Source organism: Poeciliopsis prolifica, unplaced genomic scaffold (genome assembly GCF_027474105.1).
Source record: "Poeciliopsis prolifica strain line A6 unplaced genomic scaffold, Auburn_PproV2 SCAFFOLD012, whole genome shotgun sequence".
Taxonomy (NCBI): domain Eukaryota; kingdom Metazoa; phylum Chordata; class Actinopteri; order Cyprinodontiformes; family Poeciliidae; genus Poeciliopsis; species Poeciliopsis prolifica.
In genome coordinates this window covers 2390864-2404913 of record NW_026562387.1, presented here as the reverse complement: position 1 = coordinate 2404913, position 14050 = coordinate 2390864, and the positions used below count along the sequence as shown (strand labels likewise).

The 14050-nt window shown below is 42.8% G+C and overlaps 1 protein-coding gene across 1 annotated transcript in view; it reads left to right on the top strand.

Moving 5' to 3' along the window:
- LOC129364965 (outer dynein arm-docking complex subunit 2-like) overlaps positions 1 to 13551 on the top strand; it is a 31347-nt gene extending 17796 nt beyond the window's left edge. The window contains 7 exon segments of the mRNA XM_055037924.1: positions 2739 to 2821; positions 2824 to 2918; positions 2997 to 3058; positions 5100 to 5214; positions 8323 to 8511; positions 8668 to 8889; positions 13282 to 13551. Of these exon segments, the coding sequence (XP_054893899.1) occupies positions 2739 to 2821; positions 2824 to 2918; positions 2997 to 3058; positions 5100 to 5214; positions 8323 to 8511; positions 8668 to 8889; positions 13282 to 13392 (877 nt within the window). The 3' untranslated portion in view covers positions 13393 to 13551.
- Positions 13552 to 14050: the final 499 nt, after the last annotated feature.

Below are 14050 nucleotides of genomic sequence, written 5' to 3'. Positions count from 1 at the left end.
AAACTCTCAGACTGAGTCCTGGCAGTCTTAAACATTCCCACTACTCAGACCTTGACAGACGGACTGATGTGAATTTATTTTGTTCTTCGGGGTGACTCTGAGAGTGTAATGAGGAACCCACATGCAGTGATTTAATGCAACAGAAACACATTCATCAATCTGCAACTTCTTCTGTTGTTGTCCTTTAAATATGTTATGGTAACAAATATGAAGCTGAAGGCTTCAGCTGAAGTGAAATGGTGTCAAAGAACTTTTGAAAATGTAAAACAATGTTTGCTCAAAACTGCTGTGAGGCTCTAAAAGTAAGAAGAAAAGTTCTCAGCAGCTCTCAGAAGGATCTGTCATCACTTCCTGGATCAGAACCGACCCAACTTGGTGAGATTGATGAAGCAGCTTCTTGTTAGAAAATGTGGCATTTTAACACATTCAGTGCCATGACACACACACTCCTCCAAACATAATCCTGTCACACTGTTACGAGGTAAAATATTTACCCTATTACTAATAATAACTCTAATAGGAATGATATGATCTATGAATCAATCGTCGTCACATTTAGTAACAACTCAGTTAGAAATGGTAAGAACACTTTGCTTTCTCTTGTACTGAACTGAACCAGTCACTTAAGGCTCGTTCAGCGTTTTAAAAACCTTTCAGAATAAAAGCGCTCTCATCTTGCACAATTTCGGACTGTTTGCTAACATGGCCAACTTTTTGAGAGGAAACCAGCACAATGCTGTGCAGATGTGTTAATGTGGATTTGTTTTTGTTCTCTCAGGATTATTGAGTCTTTGATCAGAATATGAATGAAGCAGGTAAAGCATTACTGTCGGGAAAAAAGAGGCTGCTAGTCAAACAAGGTTTTAAGGCCCCGCCCTCTTTACGGAATCTGTCACAGGCCGACAAGTGAAGAGAAATCCTTTTGGAAGATTTTAGACTGCAACAATAACTGGAGTATTCTGTCTTTGATGAAGTTAAATTCATCTTCCTGCAGACAGGATTCAGTCTTGCTTTAGTGACTGATTTATCAGATCTAGACAGTAAGGAGTCTTGTGGATTTGAGACAAGTAGCAGCAAATGTTAAACCTTCTGATTTAATGAAGGAATGAAATGAGAAACGGTTGATGTTCTCAACTATAAATGTGTAAAAAGCTCATTGTCACAGTTTGTACTTTTTAAAGGCCTCCACTGAACCAAGGACAAAGCTCTGAATAAAATCTGAGGACTGAGAAACAGTGAAACATTTAGTTGAGATTTTTAGTTGTGTCCAGATGTGGCCTCTTGGGTCTGTGGACAGAGGTGTTATAGACACACAGAAATGCTGTAAAGGACTTAACAAAAGGCTGAGGCAATAAGTTTGCAGTGAAAAGGTGGAGACTGCCAAGTCTTGGAGTGTGTTTGCCAGAGCAGCAATGGTTGGGTCAAGAGTGTGAAGTTTGCTTCCAGATCCTGGCTTCCTTCCATCTTAGTTCTGCTGCAGGCCGACCATGAGCAGAACATAATCTCCTCTTTAAATGATTCTTCTCTTTATCCGACTGCAGCTCAGCGTTCCCCCATGTTAGTCTGTGCTCTGATTGATTGATCTGTTTCTTATATTCCTCATTAATTTAATGATTGTCGGCTTTCTGTGGCCGTTGCTTGAGATCTCAGGGTCCCTGAAACGTCTTAATATCACTTGGACCTTTTCTGAAGCTCATAGTCATCACGGTAAAAAATGAATTCTCTGTAATGATGAATTGGTGAAGAAAAGACTGCAGATGAAAACGTGTTGCTCACACAGAAGCTCCTCTGTGGTTCCTGTCTGCTCTAACATGCTTTATGATCCTCCAGCCATGTAGAGGCCTGTGTTTTCAGTCGGAGCTGCTTCAGGCAGCTTTGTGTCAAGTTACTCCTGCCAGAAAACAATTACCTCAGCTGGACCTGACAGAAATAGACTTGACACAGTGTTGATTTATCAAAACAAGATCATTGTAGAGTAGTGAGCTGTAGGTGATACCTCAGATGATGGAGGAAGACCATTGTTGTTCACGATGCTGAACTGGACTGAAGTTCAATAGCAATGTTTTCACTCTGAAGAAGAGGCTGTGGTTCAGTGGACCCTGCCCAGAACCAAATGACCTTAGCCGTCTACAATAGCTTACAGGCTATGATGCCAGCAACCGTAACTGGGAATAAAAACTGCCAGAGAAATGAACTGTGCACCAGAGGGTTGCTGAGGTTTTAGTGGAACCACAGTGTATCCTTTCTGAATGTCGACTATAGTTTACTATTCTATAGTGAAGGCAAACAAGGCAAAATCACACAATTAAAGACGAAGGAAGAGTTTCCAAGGTTTGGTGCTGCAAAGCGAAGACGAGGGACGGCTGTGAGGAGCCGTGGGAAAACTTGTCCTGCTGAGTTACAGCAAGATGCTGATGTTACTGAAGGGAAAACAATCTTTACCTTTGACCCAGTCATCTGATGATCATGTTGCTCTGTACAGAGGAGACTCAGGAGACACACTGTTAGTCTGGCTGTTAAATCACTGGATCATTAGAATCTCTCATAAATTTGGCCTCTGGGTTAAAAACTAAACTAGTTTTACTTTTGTTTCACAGTTTTGTCTTCTCTCTCAAGAGCAACAAGATCTGTTGAATTGACGTTTAGTCCATGTTAGTTGTCCAGTTTCTGTAATAAATGATTCAAAGCAACTTAATTAAATTCTAATGCAGTCTTTTCTTCTTGTTGTTCCCTCAAAGCTTCCAGGAGCACAAAGCTCTGCAGATCCTGATTGGTCTGCTGACTGATCAGCCTGAAGAGGTCCTGGTCAATGTAGTGGGAGCTCTGGACAGTTTGCTCAGATACAAGCTAACAAGGCCGTCATCTGCAACGGTGGGGGCATAAGGGCTCTCATTAACCTGCTCAATGGAACAAACCAGGTATATAACATTGGTTCTTCCTGCAGTTCAAACTCATTCCTTTATTGATCCATCATCTGCTCTGTGTCATTTAACCAGGCTCTGCTTGTAAATGTAGCAAAGGCTGTTGGAGCTTGTGCCACAGAAAAGAAAAACGTGGTGTAAGTTTATTTCTTTCTTTTCAATGTTTCGTGCTCTACTTATATTTACAGTATGTCCATGAGGCGCCTGTTAAAATGTGATTAGTGGCTTATTTCCATAGTCAGTGAATCAGTCCAAACTCACTCCTGGCTGTTTATTGATGTCATGTGTTTTTACAAGGAAATGAGACTAATTGTAGGATGTAAACACAGCCTCATTAACCTGTCCTGGGCTGCTGCTCAGAAAGATTCCTGTAGTTTTCAGTGGGAGCTGTGCAGGTAGGCGTCTCTTTCATCCTTAGCCCAATGACCGATTTTAAAAGCTTATTTATTGTAGCTGCTGTGTTAAATATGGTTGTGGTTTCATTCTCAGTGTTTTACTGAAGCCATGCGGTCGCTGAGCCTCTCAGACTAACGTGCCTAACGCCCTGCCCCGTCCAAAACTCCATGGCTGGAAAACCCAGAGAAGCAGTCTAGAGCGGTGGCTTTCTCTCTGCATTTAACCTCAAGCATCATGGAGCTTCCATCTGCGCCTCATTGCTTTTATAAACCTGTTCCAGACTATAAGAGCCGCCTTAATTATCATTGGGCAGAAATATCACTGAACCTGTGAGTTTATGGTGTTAGTTAGCTGCTGACTGTGGTAAACTTTACACATCCAGAGACATCTATTACATCAGATCATCATGTTCTCCATGTTCTCTCACTCTACATTTTTGCAGCAGATCATCCAGTCTGTCATCCTCCATCTGTCAACAGAGCTCTTATTCAAACAACCTTTGTGTGGATGTTTGGCCCGATGGCTTGTTTCCACACATGATGAGTTGTTTGCAGAGCAATTAGCATAACTCACAGTAGATACTTATTTCAAACCAGAACTGACAGAAATGTTTGTCAGATTACCAGTTTTAGATGATGTGTGCTAAAACCCAATCAGCTGCAACATGTTTGTCCCTGCTGGACATCGTTTGACCAATAAGGTTTCAGTTCTCAGATCAGACCTTCTGCTGGTCACCACAGTTCTTCTCTCATCATTCAAAGCTCATGAGAGCTCCATGATCACTTCCCGGTTTTCCATCAGAACCTCCTGTTTGTTTTCATTCTCCACCAGTAGGCAGTGTGTGGTCAATGACATCACACTTCCTCCAGTGAGTCCAGTGGAAGAACAAGCGTGAAGACGGATTTTTAATGTCTTCCAGGTCTGTGGTCTCCCCTCTAATCCGTCACTGTCAACTGCAGCTTCATTGTAATCTGTTTCCTAGCTGCACCATGGGAAGATGGAACGTTTTGGAGGATGATATGAAACTTCATTTTAGATTTTGGTCGTGGACTGAAAGGCCTGCAGACTGGAGCCTGATGTTCTGATCCCTCTGGACTGATTTCTGTGCAGAAAGAAGACAGATGGAGCAGAGGATGTCCCTGACGAGCGTCCGCTCATTGCAGTCATGAAGACATTGTGATTAGGGAGTGTTTAGGTCATTATGACAGCATCAGTGTGGGCTTTGTTAGTTGAAGCACACATGGGGAACACGTTTCATGTTTTTATAGCAGACAATGGAGGGTCTGTGGTGTAAATCTTTGACCTTTCAGAGGCAACTCCAGTTTGAAACCATGAGATGAAATCAAACTGCTGCTTCAGAAAAATTCACTGACACTTTCTGAAATACGGAGCCACCTGTCTCTGGTTCTGTTTGTCTTGGAAAGGAGTCAAACAGAACTCCTTTCCCATGTTTGCCAAAACACATAGTTTTGGCAAAACATAAAGTCAAAGTTTGACTCAGCATCTATTTACAAATCCATGCAGGAAGAACCAGATCCAGATGAGTGCAGGTTGACCTCTGACCTGAGCTTTTCTGACATTTTTGTGGAAAGTGAGTTGAGAGTGGGTGGGACAGAGACCCTGCAAAAGATCTAAGTGGGAATAAAAAGTGCTGAAATCAGCTTCTGCTTCCATGCTGTTTAGTTTTAGTCATTGTTAAATCTGCTTCAGGTCGGCCTGATGGAGCCAAATCTTCACTTTGATTTGATTCTACAATGAAATGATTCTGTGTGTTTCCCTCAGAACCATTGACCATCTTGATGGAGTCCGCCTGGTGTGGTCACTGCTAAAGAACCCTAATGCAGAAGTTCAGGCTAGTGCTGCATGGGCCATTTGTCCGTGCATCGAGAATGCAAAGGTACAGTAAAGATACATTTTTGTAGATCTGGGAGAAATGAAGTCCATCATTGTTTCTCATCTATGCAGAGCGTTTGCCTCTTAAACACGTCTGGTCCAGACATTTATCAGTCATAGATTTCTCATTAAAAGGTTGTCTCAGTCAGAAGGCAGAAGCTTGTTTCTGTCACCCAGCTTGTCTCTCAAGCTGCTGCTTCTGCTGGGACGTCAGCAGAGGCAGAGCTGTGTCAGCAGGGGCTTACATAAACCCTGGGCTAATATGAAGCAGAGGAGCTTCCTTGGCTCACTGGGATTGATGAAGTGAGGAACAGACTGAGAGAAAGACTGTAATATCCTGTGGCTCTGATTTCCTTCCTGCATGGTGGCCCATGCAGCTTCTGTGAAGCCACTTCTCCAATAAAATCACTATGAAACTGGAACAAACTACATGACCATAAATACTGTTTATATCATGTTAGCTGCTATGTTTACTTCAACATTAAGATCTTTTGTTGGTCGATTTTCTGTCATGAAAACAGAAGATCTTACCTGCATTTAGACATCACTATAACTGACATTAACACTGCATGATATAATATATCTGTGACTACAATATAAACTCCAGACCATCTGCTGGAACATCATTTGTCAGACATTAGCTCAGTTTATATGGAGCTGTTTTGTTACATTAGAAGTGAAATTGTGCAAAATTTTAAGACATTCAATCAGAACAGACCGATCCGACCCGCTCAATCAGTCATAAACATATTAGCAAGGTTGTGGTTTTACCCTTCTCTTCTCAACAACAGGTGTTATTTGGAGATCTGCATTCCTGGATTGAGGGAGCTACATAAAGACAGTTTCTTGGTGTTTTATGGGACGAGGCAGTGATGAGCTGAACCCGATCCAACTGCTTTACTGCCGTCTTTGTTTAGATGAAAACCCAAAATGTTTGAGTTAGCAGATTGGTTGTAAATTTATGACAGAACAGTGGTATGATTGCATAGTTCTAATACTTCATGCAGTGATGTTGCTGCTCTGCAGACACATATATCTACAGGAGCTACGCTAACTGTCTGTAGGTTATTTACTGGAACTGATTTTATTCAGTAAAATGAGCCAAACTACAGAGCAGCAGGTCCTTCCAATCAAATAAACAGACCCCTCTCAGTTCCACATGATGAGGTTCTAGGACTTACACTGCATGTGAGCAGTGTAAGTCCTAGAAGTCTGATTGGTCCAGAGAAGAGCCTCAGAGCGTTCTTCTGAGCTCAGCTTCATATCAAACACAACAGATAATGTGTTTTCTATTTTATTTGATCGTGAGAGGGAGGTTGGCAACAAATGTCTTTCTAAGTGCATCCTCTTAATGCAGCAGCCTTAAGAACTGGGGGCCCCTCGGGGGCATGGAAGGGATTCTGGGTAGTCTGTGGCAGCTGGTGGCTTGAGAGAGCTTCCTCTGTCAGGGACTCCCAGCCAGCCATCATCAGTATTCCTGAGGAAAAGCTTCCTGTGTGTCGGGGGGTCTTTGGCCCTAGCAGCTCCCTCACTGGCCTGCACTGTGCACACGCCTCATCCTCTGGCATGGCATCACAGGGCCCATACACTGCACTGACTCCTGATCCCAGCTCTCCCTGGTGGAGGGGAGAACACTAATGTACATCCAGTTCTTGATTTAACCAGAAAAATTAAGAAAATCAATTGATTTTTCTTGTCAGCAGCACAGAACCATGTATCAACTCCTGACAAGTGGATGATATTGAAACAGACTGCGCTGCAGCAGACTTTGTGATCTTCATCCAGTTGCCCATAATTATTGCATTGAAAGAAATTTCAGCTGCGTTTTCAAAGGTCTGAATATTACATACTGAGCCACATTAATGTTTTGTTCTATGGCAATGATATGGTACATTGGGTTTTTAAAAAGTGACCCAATGCTGATACGATAGAGTATGAGAGCCATTCTAAGGAAAAATAAAATACAAATACAAAATAGGCCATTTGAAAATAGTCACAACATTAAAGAACATCTTTTCACTTTCACATTGTATTGTCACACGTCTGAAATTTAAACTTATGTGGCAAAAGTTGCCCATATTTCAAAATATAAGGTATTAGTACCTCCTCTGCCTAATCTGCTTCCTGCTCCGCCTCAAAATAGCGCCCCCTAGTGACAACCGTTAGTGACGTAGACAGAGGAGAGCGTTCTGGATGGTGCAGCTAAAAGCATTGAATAAGACCGAAGGAGGTGACCAATTACAAGCATGACATTCGCTGTATGTTTAAGATTGAAGGCTCACAGGTGAACCAGAAGTCAGGACTATTGACAACATAGCAATCAGAGATCACTTTAAATAGTAGAAGAACAGATTTTGGAATGGAAAACATGTACACAGACCTGGGAATGCTAACTGCAGTGCTAACTAAGAGAATTTTGCAACTATATCTTTACATTTACAGATCTTTAGATCTTTTCATGGAAATATATCTACCAAGATAAGATAGATAAATAATAAACATGCATACAGTTTGGCTAATAGATAGTGGAAAATTGAATAACTTGGTCCACCGACCCTCCTCTAGGTCAAAGCTGGGTCTCTGGCTTCGTTGTTGTCTTTCCTTTTTCTGTTGTTGCCATTTCCAGAGCAATTGCAGTCTGAACAGCCGCACATAAACATGTTTCAACCAGACCTGAGCAAAAAAAGCCTCTTTGAGTTCAACTATTAGACTGCAGTTGTTAGGGTCCATTCTACTCCAATTACGTCACGTAAACCGCATGTTTTTTTTTTTTATAGGAAAGCGCTTTGGTTGATTTAACACTTTAAAACATTTGCTAGCTAATTGGAGACCAAATACAGCAAGTAGGTTTCAACCACTAAAAATAACCTTAAACACCTTAAGAGAATAAAGTTGTCGTATTACAACTTTATTCATAGTAGGAGAGGAAAGGTCAACAAACTAAAGAAATTGCAGGATAGTTTTATACTGATTCCAGTTCTTCATCCAGACTTATTAAATGTGGTCAACTTAACCTGCCCTCCTCTCCTTTTCCACATCACTGTCCCTCCTTTGCATCGTCTTCTGCGTTGACCTTCACTGAGCAGCAGCTAATGTGTCTCTGTGTCTGCAGGACGCCGGGGAAATGGTTCTCTTCCTGATTGGTGGACTGAAGCTGATCATTCAGTTACTGAAGTCACCAAGCAACGAGGTGTTGACGAGCATTTGTGCTGTCATCGCCAAACTCGCCAAAGACAAGGAGATCCTGGGCGTCCTTTCTGATCGCGGGGTTGTCCCCCTACTGGCCAAACTGTCTAAGACAGTAAGAACATGTCACTACTGACAACAAACCAGCTTTTACTCTCTGAATAGATTCTGTCAGTTTACAGTCAGGGTGAAGTTTAGTTGGTGTTTTGCTTGCAGGTTCTTCAGATATCAGTTGTTGGTCAAGAATTTCTTCCTGTTCTCCTCTCTGCAGACTGATGTCAGACTTCGCTGCCACCTGGCCGATGCCATCGGCCACTGCTGCATGTGGGGCTCCAACAGGGCATGCTTTGGTGAACATGGAGCCGTTGGGCCCCTGGTTCATTACCTGGAGTCCAACGACACTTTACTCCTCCTTAACTCAACCATGGCCCTTTACCAACTGTCCAAGGACCCCAACAACATCATCACCATGCATGAGGAAGGAGTCGTCGAGGTCAGTTGGGCTTTCTCTTAGACTGGATACCTTCGTCTTCATTAAGTCCTAATTCGTTGCTCATTTCCAGTTTCAAGTTTGTTTCACAATGCATAGCTGCATTGAGGAATTTGTGCTTTGGTCTCCTGCCGCCCTTGTTTCAGTGATGTGTGAAAAACACAGAGTAATAAACTTTGAGAGGCTGAGACTATTTTCAGAGCCTTTGACCGATGGAGCAGAAACAGTCGGTGGAAACAAGCCTCCACTTTCCAGCCATCATGGGAATTGAGAAAAGCAAACAGCTCAGTGTGTGCAAAGTGCCAACCCGACACTGGACCCTAGATGCCATTGCAGCACAAGGCAAAGGGCTGTAGCTGGGGGCAACTGTTGCTAAGGGCTGTTGCTCTACCTCAGGGCAGAATGCAGCAGCAATATGTTTCAGACCCAGGACTGATGGAGAAATGGCTGAAACCCATCCATGGTGCTGTTTATTTTCCTCACAGTTAGTTACATCCACCAGACTTTTCATTGGGGCCATCATGTCTTCCAACAAGGAGCTAGTTCTGTACTTTCCTGCTCAACTCAGCACACTCTATTTGTGTCTCACAGTAAAATAGATGGAAGACTTGTCATGAAGGATCAAATGTTCATGTTTCAGCATGTTGGTAAAACCTTGCTTTCTGATCCTTTCATTAAATGAGGTTTTACAGAAAAACTACCACATAAAAATCCATCTGTGACCACAAGTGTGTGAAACGGCCTCCCAGAACCAACTGGACTCTAAACTGGGCTCTGGTTCTGCAGCTGAAGCCAGATGTTCCCATGTTCATTGAACTGGTTTACTTGAACTCAGAAGCAGCAGCCATGATGGGTCAGCTGAACTGGACCTCAGCTGTTCTCAAAGATTTCAACCCAGTTTACAAAAGCTGCTGAAATCAAATGTGCTTAGAGTTTGAGCCGCAACAAAAACTGGACCGTTCCTTTATGTGTCCATGTTGGTGTGTGAAACACTCCTGATTTTAGTGTGTGTGTGTGTGTGTGTGTGTGTGTGTGTGTGTGTTGGTGTGTGTGTGTGTGTGTGTGTGTGTGTGTGTGTGTGTGTGTGTGTGTGTGTGTGTGTGTGTGTGTGTGCTTGTTATTAATGTTGCAGCTCAGAGTTGTAACAATTCACCAGGAGGTATTTTTGGACTTTAAAGAGCTTAATCACCAAAGACCCTGTAGCTGCAGCAGTTTATCTGAATGTCAGACATGGAAACACAACACAGATCGCCTCATTGGTCAGATTGAAGTTCATCTCAGCTCTTCTGAACAGGGATGCTGATACTAACCTGTCCAGAGGAAACACTCTGAGTGGGAGCTTGTCCGTCTCCACAGCTTTTTTCTTCTCCTGTTGGATAAATAATGAAAACAACCAGAAATGATGGGGCTGCTTTTCACAGGGGAAATGCACTCCAACCAAAACACCTGAGAGAGAAACTGGCCTCTTGGATTGATCTAATGTCCGCGCTCTCAGAATCTCCCACTTTCCTCTGGATGAGCCTCATTTTGTGTTGTGTATCAAATCAAGCTGCCTTCCTCCTGGCCTGCATGTTGCCTCCAAAGTCCTGGGAATTGTTTGCTGAAGCCATACATCCATTCAGACGGATTCAGACAACTGCTTGTGTTAAACAGCCTCTTTCATAAGCAAAGCTTTGTGAAGGAAATTGCTGAAAATTACTAAATGCAAACCGTAATTATTGGTCATTTGCTGCTGAATGTTTTCCAAAATGCAGCTTTTGCCAGGTCCTGGTGTGTATTTTAGGATTTTACTAATCTAAATGAGAAAAACGTTTGCTCTTTAGTTGCTCTGAGTTCACCTCTCACCCTGGCACGGTGTGTTTTCATCTGATTCTTCTCTCATGTTTAATTCTTCTGGAGCTTTGATAAAATGAGCCAAAAGAGGACCCAGGAGTACCTGGAGATTCAGCCTCACAAGTTTCCTTTCAGTTAGTTTCCTTTCAGTTAGTAGAAAAGCTATTTTCAGCTTGTGGCTGTGCTGAGCTGATGATACAGGAGCTGTGGCTACAGCTTTACTAGGACCACCATAATTTAAATCCAAGCAGGGGAATGTCTCAGAGCCTTTGACTGAAGCTTCTGTCCCTCTTGTTGTTCAGCTCTAACAGACTCTGGGTTCAACCTGAAACTTTCCCTCCTTTTCCTCTTTGGAGTCCCAGAAAAAGCAGCTCAGCATCTGTGGCTGACTGGAGGCTGCAGGGAATGTTGTTTACCTGAATTTCTGCACCAAGTTCCCCTCATATTGGCTGAACACAGCCGTCTGTCTGTCTGTCCTGTTTGCCTCCACAGTTGAGTGTAAAACATGGGAAAGCTGGACAGGGGAGCTCCCTGGACTCACTGGAAACATCTTGAGAACTCGGCTGCAGTTTTCAAACGCTGAGTAAGTGATGATGTTCCTTCAGTCAGGGAATGTCTAATAAGGATTGGATTATATTCCCAGAGATCCCAGATGGGAGGGAGAGATGGAGCTGGAAGAAAGGCTGCAAAGAGAGACGTGCTTATCTTAGCTTAGCTCTTCAGGAGACCTTATTTGGCCCCGTCTGAAAAACGCCATGAGGCTGGCAAATAAAGCAACCCTGGCACTTCTCAGGCATCCTGTTTTTCACTAAAGAGCCTTGTTTAGGGAGCTGCATGTTTTCTGGAGCTGCTGGAGGGAAATGTGCTGCTGGAGTTCTGATGAATGGAATAATAATCCTGCTAAATGTGTCATAAATAATTCTCATCTCGAGTTTATGTTTGGTCCTGTCTATTGTCTTGCATTGCTCTTGAGGAACAGGGATGTGACGGTAGCTGCATTTCCATTGACCACATAATTGCTCAGTTTGACATTTTGAAAATAATTTTTCTTACATTTTGAAAGTATCATTTGCTAAAACGTTTTGCTATTAAAAGGAAGTGGGTTTTTCTTTGGTCACATAAAAACAGATTGATTTTTATTAAACTGCATTAGAAACACATTTTTCACATCATGAGTCACATGATCAACAACCAGATGTTGCCGCTGGCACAAACCACAAAAACGACAAGAAGTAGTTGGAATATCATGATTTGCCAAATAAATAAAATCATGATGCATCATGTTTTCCTCACTGTGTGGCTCCCAAAGATTTTCTGGGCCCCCATATGGATTACAATAAAATCTCCTGCAAAAAAGAAAAAAAAAATTATCTGTGCACACTGGCTCAACCAGACATAAACATATTTTGTTTTCTAACTCCACTGAAGTTTATTTCACACTTCTGGTTGCAACAAAACAAACTACAAACCATCTTGACAATGAAACACTTTTGTGGATCTGCTTCTTTTTCTTTGTTTTTTTTCATTCATCCATGCTGCTTCCCAGCAGTACTGCGACCCCCTTAGTGGGCCCACCCCACTCTTTGGGATTGCGGGGTGCTGTGTTAACAATTAATGTGTATTTTTTGATTGCATTTCTCATTTAGCGAAAACACAGGAATTGCAAAATTTATTTGTTTCAACATCAGCAAATTAAGTTTTGTGCACATTTTTAAAGGAAACACAGCTAGTGTTGACTGAAACCAGGAGAAACGTTGAACCTCAGAAGTCTTTCCCACAATCTTGTTTCCTTTCTTGGAGAACAAATTCTCAATATCTGGAGCCTGAAAGAGCCTCAGACGTCTCAGCTGGGTTTTTATCAGGGTCTTGTTGTGTTTAGGAGGAGGAAGGCCTCAGGGCTCACCTCAGGGTTGTAATGTTTGACTATCCACAATAATCAAATTGTGATTAGACCACACAGCTCACACTGACCAGATTTAGCATGTTTATGCACAGATATACTTTGGTTTAGGTTCCACGACTGCTGGCTGCAGACTTGATGCAGGAATTTCAGAGAAGAAACGGGAAGAACAGCTGAGGCCAAAAACACCTGCTGCTCAGTGGTGTTTCATTTAGTTTGGGTTTTTTCTGCTTCCTCCACATCATTAGCAGCTCGTTGAAGCGAGTTGTATTTAATCAAAAATAAACTTCCAAAGCTGGTGATTTCTGTAAAGCCCAAAGCTGCTGTTCCGCAATGAAAACTAACCAGATCCATTACACAAGCCACTAACAGTGGGATAGAGTTTGACCTGTGGAGCGGCAGAAAAGCTGTCGACTTCTGTGGTTCGCACGCAGGGTTTTAACGTCCAGCTGCAGAGGTGTGTGTGCAGGCAGCTGCAAGCCCTCTGGTGAGGCATGCATCGAAGAGTGGATGTTCTGCCGTTTCTGGTCGGTGGCAGCAGTGAGAAGATGACACTAAATGTTCTCAAACACATTTGCGTACGGTTGATTTCTTTTCAAAGTTGGCTTTGTCCACTGTGTTTCTCCTTCCAGTAATTTCTGTCCTTTTTTTCACTCCCACAGCCACTGCTCCAGCTCATAGCTACTGGTACCGACGAGATCCAGGAGTTTGCTGCTGGATGTGTGCGCAACATCCGTCTGCTGGTGCTGGCCAATCAGAGGGCTGTTTATTGAAATGAGAAGCGCTGACCTCAGCTGAAGCCCTGAAAATCCACCAGAGGGTATGAGGGTGGGGAGCAGGACCTGATGAGTCCAGATTGCCCAAATGTCGGGAATCAACAATGGAAGTGATGCAGATAAAAAAGCGAATAAAGTATATGACTTTCTGGAAGACTTCTGTGGAGTCTTGTCAAGTTCATCTGAGCAAAATCAACATTACTTTAGAAAGCTAACTGCAGACTGTTTTGAAGGGGAAATATAATGTAAAATTGACTTTTCTGAGCTTCATGTTATGTTATTTCCTCCTCAAAGTGTTGCCTTGATTCTTTCATCCATATTTGAGAAATCCTTTAATCTCCCGTGGCAACCAACCAGCTGTGCGGATCATCTGACTGGACCTCGCCCCGCCTTCGAGGCACAACTCCTTCTCAGAGCTGCAGTTTCCAAACTTACCAGTTTCTGCTTAACAGCACCCCTCTCTGTGAGTCCCCTTCAGCTCCTTCAGACTAGCCAGCAGCAATTAGCAAGCACCTTATAGAACTATTTATCTACTGAACTTACTATACCAGCTACTTCCGACTCCCCTTATGTATGTGTGTGTATATATATATATATAACAACTGAAGTTAACATGGAAACATGAGTGTACTACAAAATGGGACCATGTGCCTGG